Raw genomic sequence first — 14,837 nt, forward strand, 5'->3', positions numbered from 1 at the left:
TGAACATCCCCAGTGACAGACACAGCGCCCTGTAACGTACTGGCAGGGAACAGCTGGTCTGGGCACTCCACAACCCTCCTCGGAGGGGGCGAGCGTCCCTCGGTAAATCGCTCGCCGAGTCTCTCTACGCCCTGTGAAGGCAGGGTTAGTAGAGCAGACCACTGAGGGCATCGGAAAAGACAGGGCACCGTGTTCTTGTGCAGTGAACTCAGGTCTTTCACGATAGGGACCACCCTCAGAACCCTGACGTTCAGCACGTCAGGATTTTTTTTTTTTTTTTTCGATGAAGTAGTATCCTAACTCCCTGCTGGGTGGGGGACCCATTCCGCCAGGAACTCTACTAAGGGAACCAGCCTCTCGAGGCTGGCCTCCGGATGAACATCCCGAGTGACAGACACAGCGCCCTGTAACATACTGGCAGGAAACAGCTGGTCTGAGCACTCCACAACCCTCCTTGGAGGGGGCGAGCGTCCCTCGGGAAATCGCTCGCCGAGTCTCTCTACGCCCTGTATAGGCAGGGTTAGTAGAACAGACCCCTGAGGGCATCGAGAAAGACAGGGCACCGTGTTTTTGTGCGGTGAACTCAAGTTTTTCCCGATGGGGACCACCCTCAGAGTCCTGACGTTCAGCCCGTTAGGACTTTTTCGACGCGGCCTTTCTGGCGACAATGACTGTCCTCAGATCAGTCCTGCCCCGAGAAGGCCGCGCCGGAGAGCACCCCGCCTCGTCCCTCCAGTTTCTCTGCAGGGGGGCACGAGACGTGACACTCCGCTTCTGCTGTGCTCTTTTTGAAGACGAACTCGACGAAAGACTTTGCTCTGGTTGAACATTCTGCGTGACAGACACAGTGCCCTGTAACGGTGCACCGGCAGGGAACGACTGGTCTGAACACACTAGAACCCTCCTTAGAGGCGGCGAGCGTCCCTCGGGAAAGCACTCGCCAGACCCTTCTACGCCCTGTTTCGGCAGGGTTAGTAGGACGGGCCCCTGAGGGCGCCGGGAGAGACAGGGCACCCTTAAGGGAGGTGAACGCAAGTCTCTCTCGGCGGGGACCCCCCTCAGATTTCCTTTGAGCAGGTCGGCCTGAAAAGCCTGCATAAAAGTCATCGTATGCAAACATGCAGCCGCCTGCAGAGCCACTGAGTAAGCCTTCCCCACCAGCACAGAGGTATATATATTTATTTATTTTTTTTTTGGTGGAAGAGCCGGTGCTTTAAGTGAAGACGATGAAGCAGGAGAAAGATAGCTCGCAAGCGTCTCCTCCGCCTACAGTATCGTCACATAACCAGCAGATTTAGCACCAACAATGTTACCATAAGCATTGGACTGATTTGTGTAAATTCTGCTTGAAACCGGTCTAACCCAGGTCTTTGAAACCTCAGCATGAAGATCTGGGAAGAACGGTAAGCACCGGCTAGAAGGTTGAGGTCGTGCAGACAGAAATCTATCATCTAGATTGCTTTTAATTCTAGAAACCTGTCTATCAGCTGGCCACTCGATACTGTTATTTTTTTTATTTTTTTTTTTAGCTTTTCAACAGCCCGAGATAATACATCCATCAAACCTTCTTCATTTGCAGTATAATGTGATAAACTAGTTTTCTCTGATAATAAACTTTCGACATCCAGCTCCTCAGAACTGGAAAATCTCAATTCAACATCATCATGTGCCTCCACCCGGGCAGAAGTAACCGCCGCAGCGCGTGCTTCCAGAGCCGGGTGAGAGGCACTAGATCTCGTCGGAGATAGCTGAGATAGGGCGGAGCCCGTCTCAACGTCACCAGCGAGATCCATCTGCGAGCCCCAAGACAAGCGCCGCCGCTCTGCCTCAACAGAAGCGGGACCCGAGCCTCGGGGAGCTCGCAGCAAATCACTCTCCTCGAAGAGCGATCGCCGCGAGCGCAGAGTTCTCAAGGGAAAACGCTCGCAATGCTGACAATCGACTCCCTCGAGAGCCGACTGGGCATTGCTGCACTCCCAAACAAGCCACACTTAGCTCGTGTGAATCCCCACCCGTGATGTGCCGAGTACAGGGGGGAACACACTTCTTATACTGCTCGCTCATATTGGTTTTTTTATATAAAATATATATAGTGAAAACTCCTGACAAAACAGACAAACACAATCGACAGATTCAGACACACACAGAGCTGCTGAAGTAACTAAAAGCTGGAGTGTTGTGTACTCAGGGGATATTTATAGCTTCCTGGTCGATGACGTCACTCGCCGTACGCTCATTCTCTCCATTGACTGATTTCATTCATGCTTCAGACGCGTCACGCTGAGGGCGTTCCCACTGCGATTTCACGCAGCGTCCGTCCCTGAAGGGGAACTCGACCACCCCTCGCTGTCAGGGTGGAACAGCTGTCACCTAGATCCGTTCCTTCAGCTTCGTCCCCTGAGGCAGCGGCAGTGCGGGCCGAAGCCGGCAGCTGCATGTCCGGGAGGGGCGGAGAAGGAGAGAGAGAAGCTGGCGGAATGTAACGTAATCCGGCGAGCTCCGGGGTGACATTATTCGCAGCGAAGGCTTCGAGTCGAGCACGCAGGGTCGACTGCGGAAGCGCTTCCCATGTTCCGTGCCCAGGCATAGAGCGGCGAGCACATGGCAGTCTCCGGCGCTGGGCGGGGCTCTGTACGAGCCACAGGAAATGCGAGGCATTTTTAGAAAAACGCCTCGTGCTCTTTTAGAAAGAACACAGAAAGCAATAGCATTAAAGGATATTCGTCGCCGGATGGCGTAGCAGGCACGGAAGGCTGAAGGCAGCGAAGACAGCCGGCTTCCTCAGGCTCTTTCCTCTGCTTGCTGGTCGCTTGTTTCAACGGCGGCGGCTTCTCTCAGTGTCCAGCGATGCGAAATCAGTGCCCACAAAGATGATGAAATCAGTGAGCCAACCTACGAGCCTGGCTTTTATAAGCTAAGCCACCCCCATTTTGACGGGCTATGACGCGTGAGGGCGCTTCGGGCGTGACGTCACGCGCGAGGCTCAGTGGTAGGTTGCAGCAGTTGCCGCAGGGCAGCCAATGAGCACGCAATATGGCCTGCTCTAGGTCTGCTAGCTGCTGCACTGCGTTTACAATAAATACAAAATTAAGGATAATATTTGGCTTCAATATCTCGAGCAAAGATGACTTTACCCGTAGCGTAAGCTAGCTTACGCAATACGAGAGAACCTCTCGTAAGAGAACTTAGTTTAATATTCACTGGACACACTGTCTGACATCCAGCTTTCTGTGCGCGTGCTTCGGATGTGTGCGCTCAGAAAACTATATATCAGAAGTTTAGACTGATATGGCTTTAAAATGCATTCAGATAATAACTTTCATGATGATGAAGAACGTCTCGGTTACGTATGTAACCCTAGTTCCCTGATAGGGAACGAGACGCTGCGTCAAACGCTGCGGGAACGCCCCTGCGTTGTGCGTCATGAAGCACGTATGGAATCAGCCCAATGGAGAGATGAAACGTCATAGGCGGGTGACGTCATCGACCAGGAAACTATAAAGCACCCCAAAAACACAAGCGCATTAGCTTCTGATAGGCTTGAAGGAAGCGCTAACGGGAGTGCCGGGAGTATGGCGGAGCGACGCAGCGTCTCGTTCCCTATCAGGGAACTAGGGTTACATACGTAACCGAGACGTTCCCTTTCAAGGGAACTTCGAGCTGCGTCAAACGCTGCGGGAACGCGAATACCCACGTCGCCATAGGACCAAATGACCGTCATGTGAGACTAGCGCACAGAGGACGAGAGCACCTGTGCCCCAGGGGTAGAGCTTAAGTCTAGGTCATAGAACTTAATAAAAGTATGCGGTGAAGACCATCCAGCCGCATCACAAACATCACTCAGGGAAACCCCCGACAAAAGAGCTTTAGAAGCAGCCATACTCCTGGTAGAGTGAGCTCGGACAACCAAAGGTGAAGGCTGGCCAGCCGACTCATAAGCAAGTGAGATAGCCTCAACCACCCACTTGCTCATTCTCTGTTTAGACGCCGGACACCCTTTCCTGGGTGGCCCGAAACATACAAAAAGTTGTTCTGATTTCCTCCACAGGGCAGCTCTGTGGACATAAGCGTCTAATGCCCTAACAGGGCAGAGTGAATTAAGTTTCTCCTGGTCCGATGACATAAATGGAGGAGGACAGAAAGCCTGCAGAACCGTAGGTCTAACAATATTAGTAGGAACCTTAGGAACGTAACCTGGTCTAGGATGCAGAAAAGCTTTAACCATGCCAGGTGCAAATTCCAGGCACGAGGGTGAAACCGACAGAGCCTGCAAATCTCCGATTCTTTTTAGTGAAGAGATAGCAAGCAAAAAGATAGTCTTAAAAGTGAGAAACTTCTCGGGAACTTCTTCGATAGGTTCAAAAGGAGCTAGGGAAAGACCTTCTAATACAATGGCCAGATCCCAAGTCGGCACCCTCGTACGAACTGCTGGCCTCAGCCTCAAAGTGCCACGGAGGAAACGAGTTATAAGCGGGTGTCTCCCAAGAGAAACTCCACTGAAAGGGACGTGGTAAGCAGCTAGTGCCGCCACATACACCTTTAGTGTGGAGGGGGATAACCCTGTGGAGAAGCGCTCCTGCAGGAATTCCAGCACTGCACCCACTGGGCAGTTAACTGGGTCCTGCAGGTGTTCTCCACACCAAGAAGTGAAAAGTTTCCACTTCAAGGCATAAAGCTTCCTCGTGGATGGAGCTCTGGAGTTAAGAATGGTCTCAACAACCTCGGTTGAGAGACCGGAGTCTATGAGCTGGGCCCCCTCAGAGGCCAAGCCCACAGTTTCCACAATTCTGGGCGGGGGTGAAGTATCGTGCCCCCCGCCTGGGAGAGTAGATCCCTCCTGACCGGGAGCTCCAAAGGAGAACCGTCCAGGAGAGAAATCAGGTCCGCAAACCATACTCGGGCCGGCCAGAACGGGGCTACTAGTAGTAGACTGACCCCGTCCCGGCGGACCCTCTCCAGAACTCCTGGTAACAGAGCAATCGGGGGAAAGGCGTACAGACGTGACCTCGGCCACGGCTGCACCATAGCATCCAACCCCAGGGGGGCTGGAAGAGTGATGGAGAACCACCGATGACAATGAGTGGTCTCCTTGGAAGCGAATAGGTCCACCTCGGCGCGACCGAAACTCAACCAAAGGAGCTCCACCACCTCGGGGTGGAGTCTCCATTCCCCTGGCCTCGGCCCCTGCCTCGACAGGGAGTCTGCTACCACATTCAAATACCCAGGGAGATACATTGCTCTCAGAGATAGTAGCTTCCCTTGGGACCACAGGAGGATCTGACGGGCCAACTTGTAAAGCCGGCGAGACCGCAGGCCCCCCTGATGATTTATATAAGAGACCACCGACGTGTTGTCTGATTGAACTAACACATGATGGCCTCTCAGGTCTGTTAGGAAGTGTTTCAGAGCCTGAAACACAGCCAACATCTCTAGACAATTTATGTGCCACGAAAGATGATGATCCTGCCACAGACCTTGGGCTGGGCGACCACTCATGACCGCCCCCCACCCTGTGAGGGAAGCATCCGTCGTTAGCGTTATGCGACGACAAAGAGCCCCCAGCACAGGACCTTTGGATAGGAACCAAGTTTCTCTCCACATGACCAGAGCACGAAGGCAGCGCCGCGTGACTTTGAACGTGCGGAGCGGATTTCCCCTCGGGGAGAATCCCTTGGTCCTGAGCCACCACTGTAGCGGTCTCATGTACAACAGGCCGCAAGGTATAACGTTGGACGCTGCTGCCATCAGACCCAACAGTCTCTGAAACTGCTTGACAGTGAGTAGCTGGCCTAGCTTCACTTGTTTCACAGCTGAGAGAATCGAAGCGATGCGGGTCGGAGAGAGTCGCGCCCGCATCGATACCGAATCCCAAACGACACCCAGAAAAGTGGTCTTCTGGGAAGGAGATAATACACTTTTCTTTGCGTTCAGCCTCAACCCCAACTTTCTGATATGAGCGAGGACGACATCTCGATGCCGAACCGCCATCTGCTCGGTCTGAGCTAAAATCAACCAATCGTCGATGTAATTGAGAATACGAATGCCCTGAAGCCTCAGAGGCACTAGTGCTGCATCCATGCATTTCGTGAAAGTGCGGGGAGATAAAGCTAGGCCAAACGGAAGAACCCTGTACTGGTACGCCTCGCCCCCGAAGGCGAACCTCAGGAACTTCCTGTGTTGTGGAAGGATGGACACATGGAAGTATGCGTCCTTCAGATCTATCGTGACAAACCAGTCCTCGGACCTGATTTGAGACACGATCTGCTTGATAGTGAGCATCTTGAATTTTAGCTTCCCTACCGAGCGATTCAATATGCGCAGGTCTAAAATTGGACGCAACCCCCCATCCTTCTTTGGAACGATGAAATATCGGCTGTAATAACCTGACTCCAAACTGGGAGGAGGAACCCGTTCTATAGCCTCTTTTTGAAGGAGCGTTTTCACCTCTTGTTCCAATACCAGAGCCTGCTCGGGGCCCACCACTGTGTGCAGAACCCCTCTGAATTTTGGTGGACGACACCTGAACTGGATAGCATAACCCTTTTCTACTGTCTGCAGGACCCAATGAGATATTTTTGGAAGGCTTTTCCACTCTGCCAGAAATTCTACTAAGGGTACCAGCCTCTCGAGACTGGCCTCTGGTGTAACTTGAGCAGCAGACGCAGCGCCCTGTAACGGCGCACCGGCAGGGAACAACTGGTCTGACCGCTCTGAGACCCTCCTCAGAGGGAGCGAGCGTCCCTCGGGAAAGCGCTCGCTGGGATCGTCTGTGCCCCGGCATAAAGGCGGGGTTGGCAGAACGAGCCCCTGAGGGCACCGAGGAGGAATGGGCACCGTAAAAAGAGGTGAACACCTTTCCGCCTCGGTGGGGACCACCCTCAGCATCCTGAACGGCTTGGCGTCAGGACTTCTTCTTAGCCGAAGCCTTCTTAGCCAATATAACTGTCCTCAGATCAGTTCTACTGGGAGAAGGCTTCGGCTGAGAGTGTCGCGGCTGAGCCCACTGTCCAGCAGGGGGAGCACGAGACGCGACACTCTGCCTCTGCTGCGCTCTATGTGATGAGCTCGAAGACGGCCGGGGCTGCTCCCGCCCAGCAGCCCCAGGGACATGAACTTTAAGGGGAAGAAACTTTTTAAAAGCTGCAGTTTGTTTCTTTTCTTCTTGGAATTTATCGATAACTGAATTCACAGCATCACCAAACAACCCCATGGGAGAAAGAGGAGCATCTAAAAGAAAAGCTTTTTCTCTCTCTTTAATATTAGTCTGATTTAACCACAAATGTCTTTCTGCGGCCACCAGAGCTGCCATAGAACGACCCATTAATTTGGCCGATTCTCTGGTGGCACGCAGGGATAAATCAGCAGCCTGACGCAGTTCGCGAACTACGTCAGTACTGACCTCCTCACTCTCACTCATGTCCCTTAGCAGATCAGCCTGGTATGCCTGCAAGATTGACATAGTATGCAGACATGACGCAGCCTGACCTGCTGCCGAATATGCTTTACCCACCAAAGCCGAAGTGTTTCTTAAAGGCTTGGTGGGTAATGCCGGTGCCTTAAAAGATGATGCTGCTTCGGGGGAGAGATGGCTCGCAAGCGTCTCTTCCACACGAGGCAACGCACCATAACCATGAGCCTTGGCTCCCATAATATTAGCGTATGTTGAAGTCTGGGGACTAAACACTCTATATGACACCGGTTTTCTCCATGATTTCGACACCTCGGTGTGGAGATCATGGAAAAACGGCAGGCACCGGCGTGGAGGCTGCACACGTGACGGCAAAAATCTCTCATCCAACTTTGATTTAGAAACAGACTCCTGTCTAGTCACTGGCCATTCAATATTAAGTTTTTCAACAGCTCTTGTTAACACCTCCATAAGCTCATCACTCTCAGGAGTGTGGGGTGGCGAATCCTCCACATCTCCCTCAACACTAACAACATCAAGTTCCTCAGAACTGGATAGCATTGGTGCCTCAGCCCGAGCGGAAGAAACCGCAGCGCGTGCTTCCGAACCCGGGACTGAGGCACTGGATCTCACAGGTGAAGGGAGAGATAAGGCAGAGCCCGTCTCAAACCCCGCTGTGAGATCCATCTGCGATCCCCACGATAAGCGCCGCCGCTCTGCCTCGGCAGAAGCGGGACCCGAACCGCGGGGAGCGCGCACCGAACCGCTCTCCTCAAAGAGCGACCGGCGGGAGCGGAGCGTCCTTAACGGCAAACGCTCGCAATGCTCACAGTCTGCTCCCTCGAGAGCAAACTGGGCATGCTGAACTCCCAAACAAACAACACAAAGATCATGTGTATCCCCGCTCGTTAAATAACGCGAGCAGGGAGGAACACACTTTCTAAACTGCTGTTCGTCCGCCATAATCTCTCAATATATATATATATAGGGATAAATTGTTTGTGTGGTGCAGGGTATGTAAGACAGACAATATCACACAGGGACAGATTCACATGTAGCGCGACTGAAAGCACAGAAGCTAATGCGCTTGTGTTTTTGGGGTGCTTTATAGTTTCCTGGTCGATGACGTCACCCGCCTATGACGTTTCATCTCTCCATTGGGCTGATTCCATACGTGCTTCATGACGCACAACGCAGGGGCGTTCCCGCAGCGTTTGACGCAGCTCGAAGTTCCCTTGAAAGGGAACTGCAATGTCACATGAGTGTGAGTGCGATAGAGAAGGCTACGCCCTCTTCTGGAAAGGGGGCGGGGCAGCAGCTCATTTACATTTAAAGATACATGCACGAAAACAGCATGTTTTTCCTTTCTATGCAAAAATTGGCTTTAACAACATGGTATAATAAATGATCTGTGGGCTATTTGAGCTGAAACGTCACAGACACATTCTGACGACACCTGAGACTTATGTTACATGTAGTTAAAAGGGGCATAATAGGTTCCCTTTAATATTCTTCATTTATATAGAATATTGGAATATAGTCATATTCTTATCATCCAAGTTTAAAGGGTCCTACTCAACGAGCGAGATTTGAACTATCCGGCATGGAAGGCAGGTGTGCTAACACGGAGGCTGAATACCGCAGTCTCTTGCGTGGGAGTGAGGCCAAGGGAGTGAGGTTTATATTCACAGCTCTTACTAGCTTGCCTCCGTCACACTCTCATCCCCCTAAACTTCACTCCAATCCGAGTCATGGCAATATTCAATTATATCTATATGACCATACTAAAGTAATTGTACATGCTACATGATACAGAAGGTTTCTGATAGACAGATTCTGATAATGCTGAATACACAGCAGTATATGTTGCGATGGAGCATAGCCTAGTCAGGTTTATATTAAGTTTCATTGTGTTTTGGTTTCTAGTTCTTGTTAGTTAGTCTCTGTGGTTTCTGATTAAGCTGCATCTGTTCCTTGTTCTGTTAATTATCCCTGAGTTTATTTAAGCCCTCAGTTCTTTGTGTATTGTTCAGTGTTCAGTGCTTATGTGCTTGTGTTTACTTTTACAATCTCCTGCGTGTTCTGAGTATTATTGCTAATAAATTGTTTTTGTTTAATTCTCCATCGCTGTGCGCTGACTACAGCCACAGATCCTGCCAATAATGTCTTTAATTTACCTTAATATACAGTTTATTTGGGTGATGAACAGAATTAAATTATGATTATTTGTCGGAAATCTTGACTCGAGAGATTTTTTAGCAAATAACTTAATAATTGTTGTATTCATTGTTATATTACATAAATCATTGTAAAACATCTCTAGACTCTAGACAGCTCTGAATGTTGTGTTTTTCAGTCATGGAACCAGGTGTGCTGGTGAGGTGTCTGCAGTTTCAAACAACAACATCTGTGGGGTGGGCGTGGCCTACAACTCCAAGGTAGCAGGTACGTTTCTGATAGGCTTTTTACAGTGATGACCTCATAATACATTCAAAGTTCTGGTTACTTTAGTCAGTTCCACTTTAGACATTCGACTAACTAGAAGTAACTTTGCAGCTTCATGTCAACTAACTCTTATTAATATGCAACTACATGTCAGCTAACTCTCATTAGAGTATTAGAAGACTGTTAGGTTGGGTTTAGTAGAATAGTCTGACGTACTTGCAAAGTTTCTTATAGTCAGTAAAATGTCTGTTGGGGAGCATCAAAATAAAGTGTTAGCAGATATTAATCAGACAGACTAATAATACTTTAATGACTGCTAGTTGACGTAGTTGCGAAATTACTTATGGTTGGTAGAATGACTAAAGGGGGCAATCGAAATAAAGTGTTATCGTTCCTAACAACGTCTCATTTGAGATGTCAAGCAAATTGCCTTGGAAGTAGTTGAGAGTAGTTGAGTGTAGGGAAGAACCAGAGCTGTCAAGTCAGACAATAGGCTTTTGGTGTGCACTATCTGCGTTGAATATTGTATCCGTGCTCTATGTGATACATTGTCACAAAAGTCCACTGAGGCGAGTTGCAGCTGAACCCATGTGCAGTTTATTTTAGAGCTTAGATCGGGCCCAAAAAATCAAGCCCGACCCGAGCCCGTGCACGTTGCGTCCGAGCCCGGCCCGGCCCGACACATTAACTGTAATTATGAGCCCGATTTAAACCCGATCATTTTTAATACGTGGGCCGTTTTAACCAGAGGCGACGCCAGATCATTTTTTAACGCAGGTGCTGAATGGGTGCTAGACCATTGACAGGGGGGAGCTGAGCCATTTTATATATATATATATATATATATATATATATATATATATATATATATATATATTGTATAAATACTATTAATAAATGTGCAAAAATTGGCCACTTAATTTTTAATATTCAATTATTTTAATTATCACAATGAAAGTTTTAATTTTATTAAATTGAACAAGCACAACACTCAGCATTCAATCAAATTTTCTTAAAGAGTCATTATTATTAATAATGTTATTTCGACATATGTGTGCGTGCAACAAGCAAGATGTGAATTTGTAAATTCGGTGACAAGCGTGCAGAATTGATTTAATTTATGATGAGATGGCTTTAGTTCACGTGCTGTGGTGACCGCGGCTCGCCGGCGCCTCCATATCATGATTATTGTCTGCTATATTTGCTGCTTATTTATTAAATCCAGGCAATTGGTTGATGAAAAATGTATTAAAATTAAGATACAATTTATACAAAATGAAATTCACTTTAAAGAAAGGCTTTCTACAAAACAAAACATAATGAAGTGTTCAAAATCATGCCTGAACCATGTCTCCTGATATTGCGCATCCTCCTATCTACTCTGTTCACTTTCGTAATCAACATAGATGGAAAAAAATAACATTATAAGATTTTAATAAATATGAAACTAAATGCGCTTATTTAATGGCTACAACATGTACAGACTCTCTAGCAGCGCGCCGCACTTGCACTCAACAAAGCCAAAACATGTCACTGCCCACGAGTTTAAAATATTTCCATACCTCCGACTTTCCTTCATACTTGCTCAAAGTTAATTCTCCTGTTTTAATTTTTTTCTTTACTTCTGCACTTAAGCTACACAATAGGCCTAACGTTACAGCACAGCGTGCGAGTGGAGGAGACGCTGCGCGTGACACGTGACGTGCTTGATCATGGGCCCGACCCGACCCGACCCGAGCATTGTGGCGGGAAATATCGGCCCGGCCAGGCCCGCGGGTCGGGCTCGGGCTCGGGCTCGGGCTCGGGCTCGGGCTCGGGCTCGGGCTCGGGCTCGGGCTCGGGCAGAGAATCTAAGCTCTAGTTTATTTACAATAATCCAAAGTGAACAAAACAAAGACTGGTCAAAAACATAAACATGAAAACAACTCACCAATAGAGGTTACACAGACAATACTAGACAAGAGCTCTTTATACACACAAGACTAATGACCAAACAAGAAACACCAATGAAACAATCAAAACGTGACACATAAGAAAAGGGAAGCACAAGACATGATGAAATGAGGGCAAGGAAATCACATGACACAGGAACCATGACTGTGAGAGACTATGTTGAAGGTCTGCTCTGCTCATCCAGCACGAGCTGCAGAATCACAGTTCACTGATCACATGACGAGAGTAAAGCGACTGACAAGACCATGGCGGGGAATACGTTGCGCAACAGAGCCCAAGCGTCTGATAAATGTCTTATCTTGAAGAATGAGCACTCAGCACCGCTGCTCCCTCTATACATAGGTTACGTGCGATTGCGAAATCGAAAGTGAAAGTAAAACGCGAGCTCCCTGATGCCCGTCTCCCAATATCAAGCCTATCGTAGGCTAGGCTGTGTAGTTGTAACTACCTCTTAACTCTGGTCTCTGTTTGCACTTTAAATATTGAGAGAGTACTTTGATTATGGTTGCACTTATAGTTTACACTTAATAACACTAATAAAAAACTTGTTCAGTTTGTGGAAAGGAGTTCAATAAGGACGTCACACGCAGCCTCAATAAGAAATTCTGGAAGCTCATAATTCATCTACAGTAAGATCTGAAGAGACACAAATCATACAGGAGAGAAGTCGGTCAGTGACTTTGTGGCAAAACCTTTTACAGTGCTTGTATATTGTTGTCTTTTCAATGCACATGATAATTCATACCCATAAAGTAGAATGGAAATTACATTAATTACAAGATGATTGTTGAAACAAAATGGACCTGCAGAATATTTTTCCAGTCATAAATTTAGTCATTTTTGTCGTCTCGTCTTGCTTTCGTGAACCCAATCTCGTCTCGTGAGCTAAGTGTCTCGTCAAACCCCTACTAATGTACCAAGAACATTCATTCCATAGCACATGGTGTATACAAATACACAAATTCAATATGTAATTCAATTCAATTCACATTTATTTGTATAGAGCTTTTCATAATTAGTAAAAAAAAGTTTCAAAACAGCTTTACAGAAAATGTATGTTTCAAATTACAATCAAGAAGCCTATTAAATTCAGAAACAATATTCATATTAATGGGTTTGGATACTATCAAATTTCATCACAATGTTTTAATTAAAATCATTTCCGTGCATTTTTTCCTTATCAGGTTTGTTCTGTGTAGTCGATAAATATAATGAATGACTTTGAATGACTATGATGAATATTGCCTTTGTTTCGGGAAATCATCTTTATCATATTGATCATTTCTACCCTTCCCCTCTTTCACAATATCCAGCATCCAGCACAAACATCAGCATCAATAAAAACACAATTTAAAATAAAAACATAATTTACAATAAAAACATAATTTACGCACTGCAGCACATTGATTTTTTTTCTTCCAAAAGGCCACAAAAGTAAAGGAGAGTAACTAATTGCCAGTGAATATCTTGTGTAGCTTTTGTCCCTTAGAAAAGGACACACACATTGAGTGGCTCTAGTCTCACCACTTCAGCTCGCACATGTTTGATGTCTTATGATTCACAGCAGTGGTATTTTTAGAGTGTATTCATACAGAGCTTCAGGCTTAAACCTGTGCAGATATATATGAAAAGACAGATATTGTTGCAAAAATACTGTAAAGCTGCTGCTGTAAATCTATCTATTGTATAAAGTGCTGTATGAATAAACGTGACGTGACTGTAGATCTGAATCTCAGAGCTGGAGCAAACATCTCCACAACACTATGATCAGATGCTTTCTGAACTGCTGTTTTCTTATTGTTATTGTGTGTTTATTCTGTTATTGAGAGGAAAGAGCAGCACGTTTACATATTCATCTCAACATCGCTCTCAGAAGCGTGAATGTTTCGGGATGTTCGCAAACAGCTTTCAAACTTCTTATTAACTCTATGTAAAGAATGAAAATAACTTTGTTGTGAGTATAGCATTGCATGCTATTTCACCAGCTAGACCAGCAGGGACGTTTATTTTATTCTTTTCTGCAAGTTTGTCAGAAGAGAGAGAGAGAGAGAGAGAGAGAGAGAGAGAGAGAGAGAAGCAAAGTTAAGGTTAAAACTTGTGAGTGCTTGATGCAGTACCAAAGCTATTATCTTCTGCTTCTTCTTCCATATGTCACCAGTGAATCTCACTCCCTCTCACTCCTCCCGTTATCACTGCAGATCATGATGAATAGAGCGGCATCAAAGAGTATAGAAGAACAAGAGGCGAAACTCAATAGAACGTTCCATTGCAACACCAGCGCCAGCAGCAGCGTTACGCTTCCGCCATTTTGGGGTGAAAGCGCCTCGGCAGTCCACTAGTGTTGATGTGTCGTTCGCGAACGAGCCGCTCTAAAAGCCGATTCTTTGAAAAAAGCCAATATTTAAATATAACAGCAATAGAATAGCTTTACAGTCAACTGTTTTTTGTTTGTTTGTTTTTTTGCAGTATACTATCTTATATTAATAACCGTTAAAGCAAGACTATGTAAACAAAAAAACACAGCCACTGTCTATCATGTTCTATAAGATCATCATGTTTGTAGCATGATCCAGGGGATTACCCATACAGAAATGTAATGTCAATATAAGTAAATTACATATATAGCCTAATGTCAGTGCCCATGTATGTCTGCTGCCTATATGAGAATATATGCAAAATTCATATAAAAAACATAGACATATATGAAACAATATATCAAAAATGGCCGTTTTCATGTAAGTGCCATATATTTTCCCGTATATGAACATAAATGTTAAATATATGTAGCCTAAGACGCATATGTATGCATATATGTACTTTTTTCAATGCATCAGTATCACATGCATGTATTACATATTATTAAATATGTGGGAAACAAATATGTATGTCACATATTTATACTTAATGTTGTCCATATATGCGAGAAATACTATAGCCTACTCTGTAATATATGCAGATATATGGTATCATATATACAGTAGATAAACTCAACTATTTTCTTCACATGTTTGGACACATAAATGTTCATATG

At 46.5% G+C, this 14,837-nt stretch overlaps 1 protein-coding gene across 1 annotated transcript in view; it reads left to right on the forward strand.

The window, feature by feature from the left end:
* pcsk2 (proprotein convertase subtilisin/kexin type 2) overlaps window positions 1-14,837 on the forward strand; it is a 110,702-nt gene that overhangs the window by 38,305 nt on the left and 57,560 nt on the right. The window contains exon 7 of the mRNA XM_077237639.1: window positions 9,765-9,853. Within this exon, the coding sequence (XP_077093754.1) occupies window positions 9,765-9,853 (89 nt within the window). The remainder of the gene's footprint in view (window positions 1-9,764; window positions 9,854-14,837) is intronic.

The sequence above is a fragment of the Siphateles boraxobius genome, unplaced genomic scaffold (assembly GCF_051911475.1).
Source record: "Siphateles boraxobius isolate OS27281-9 unplaced genomic scaffold, OSU_SipBor_1 204, whole genome shotgun sequence".
NCBI classification, from domain to species: Eukaryota; Metazoa; Chordata; class Actinopteri; order Cypriniformes; family Leuciscidae; genus Siphateles; species Siphateles boraxobius.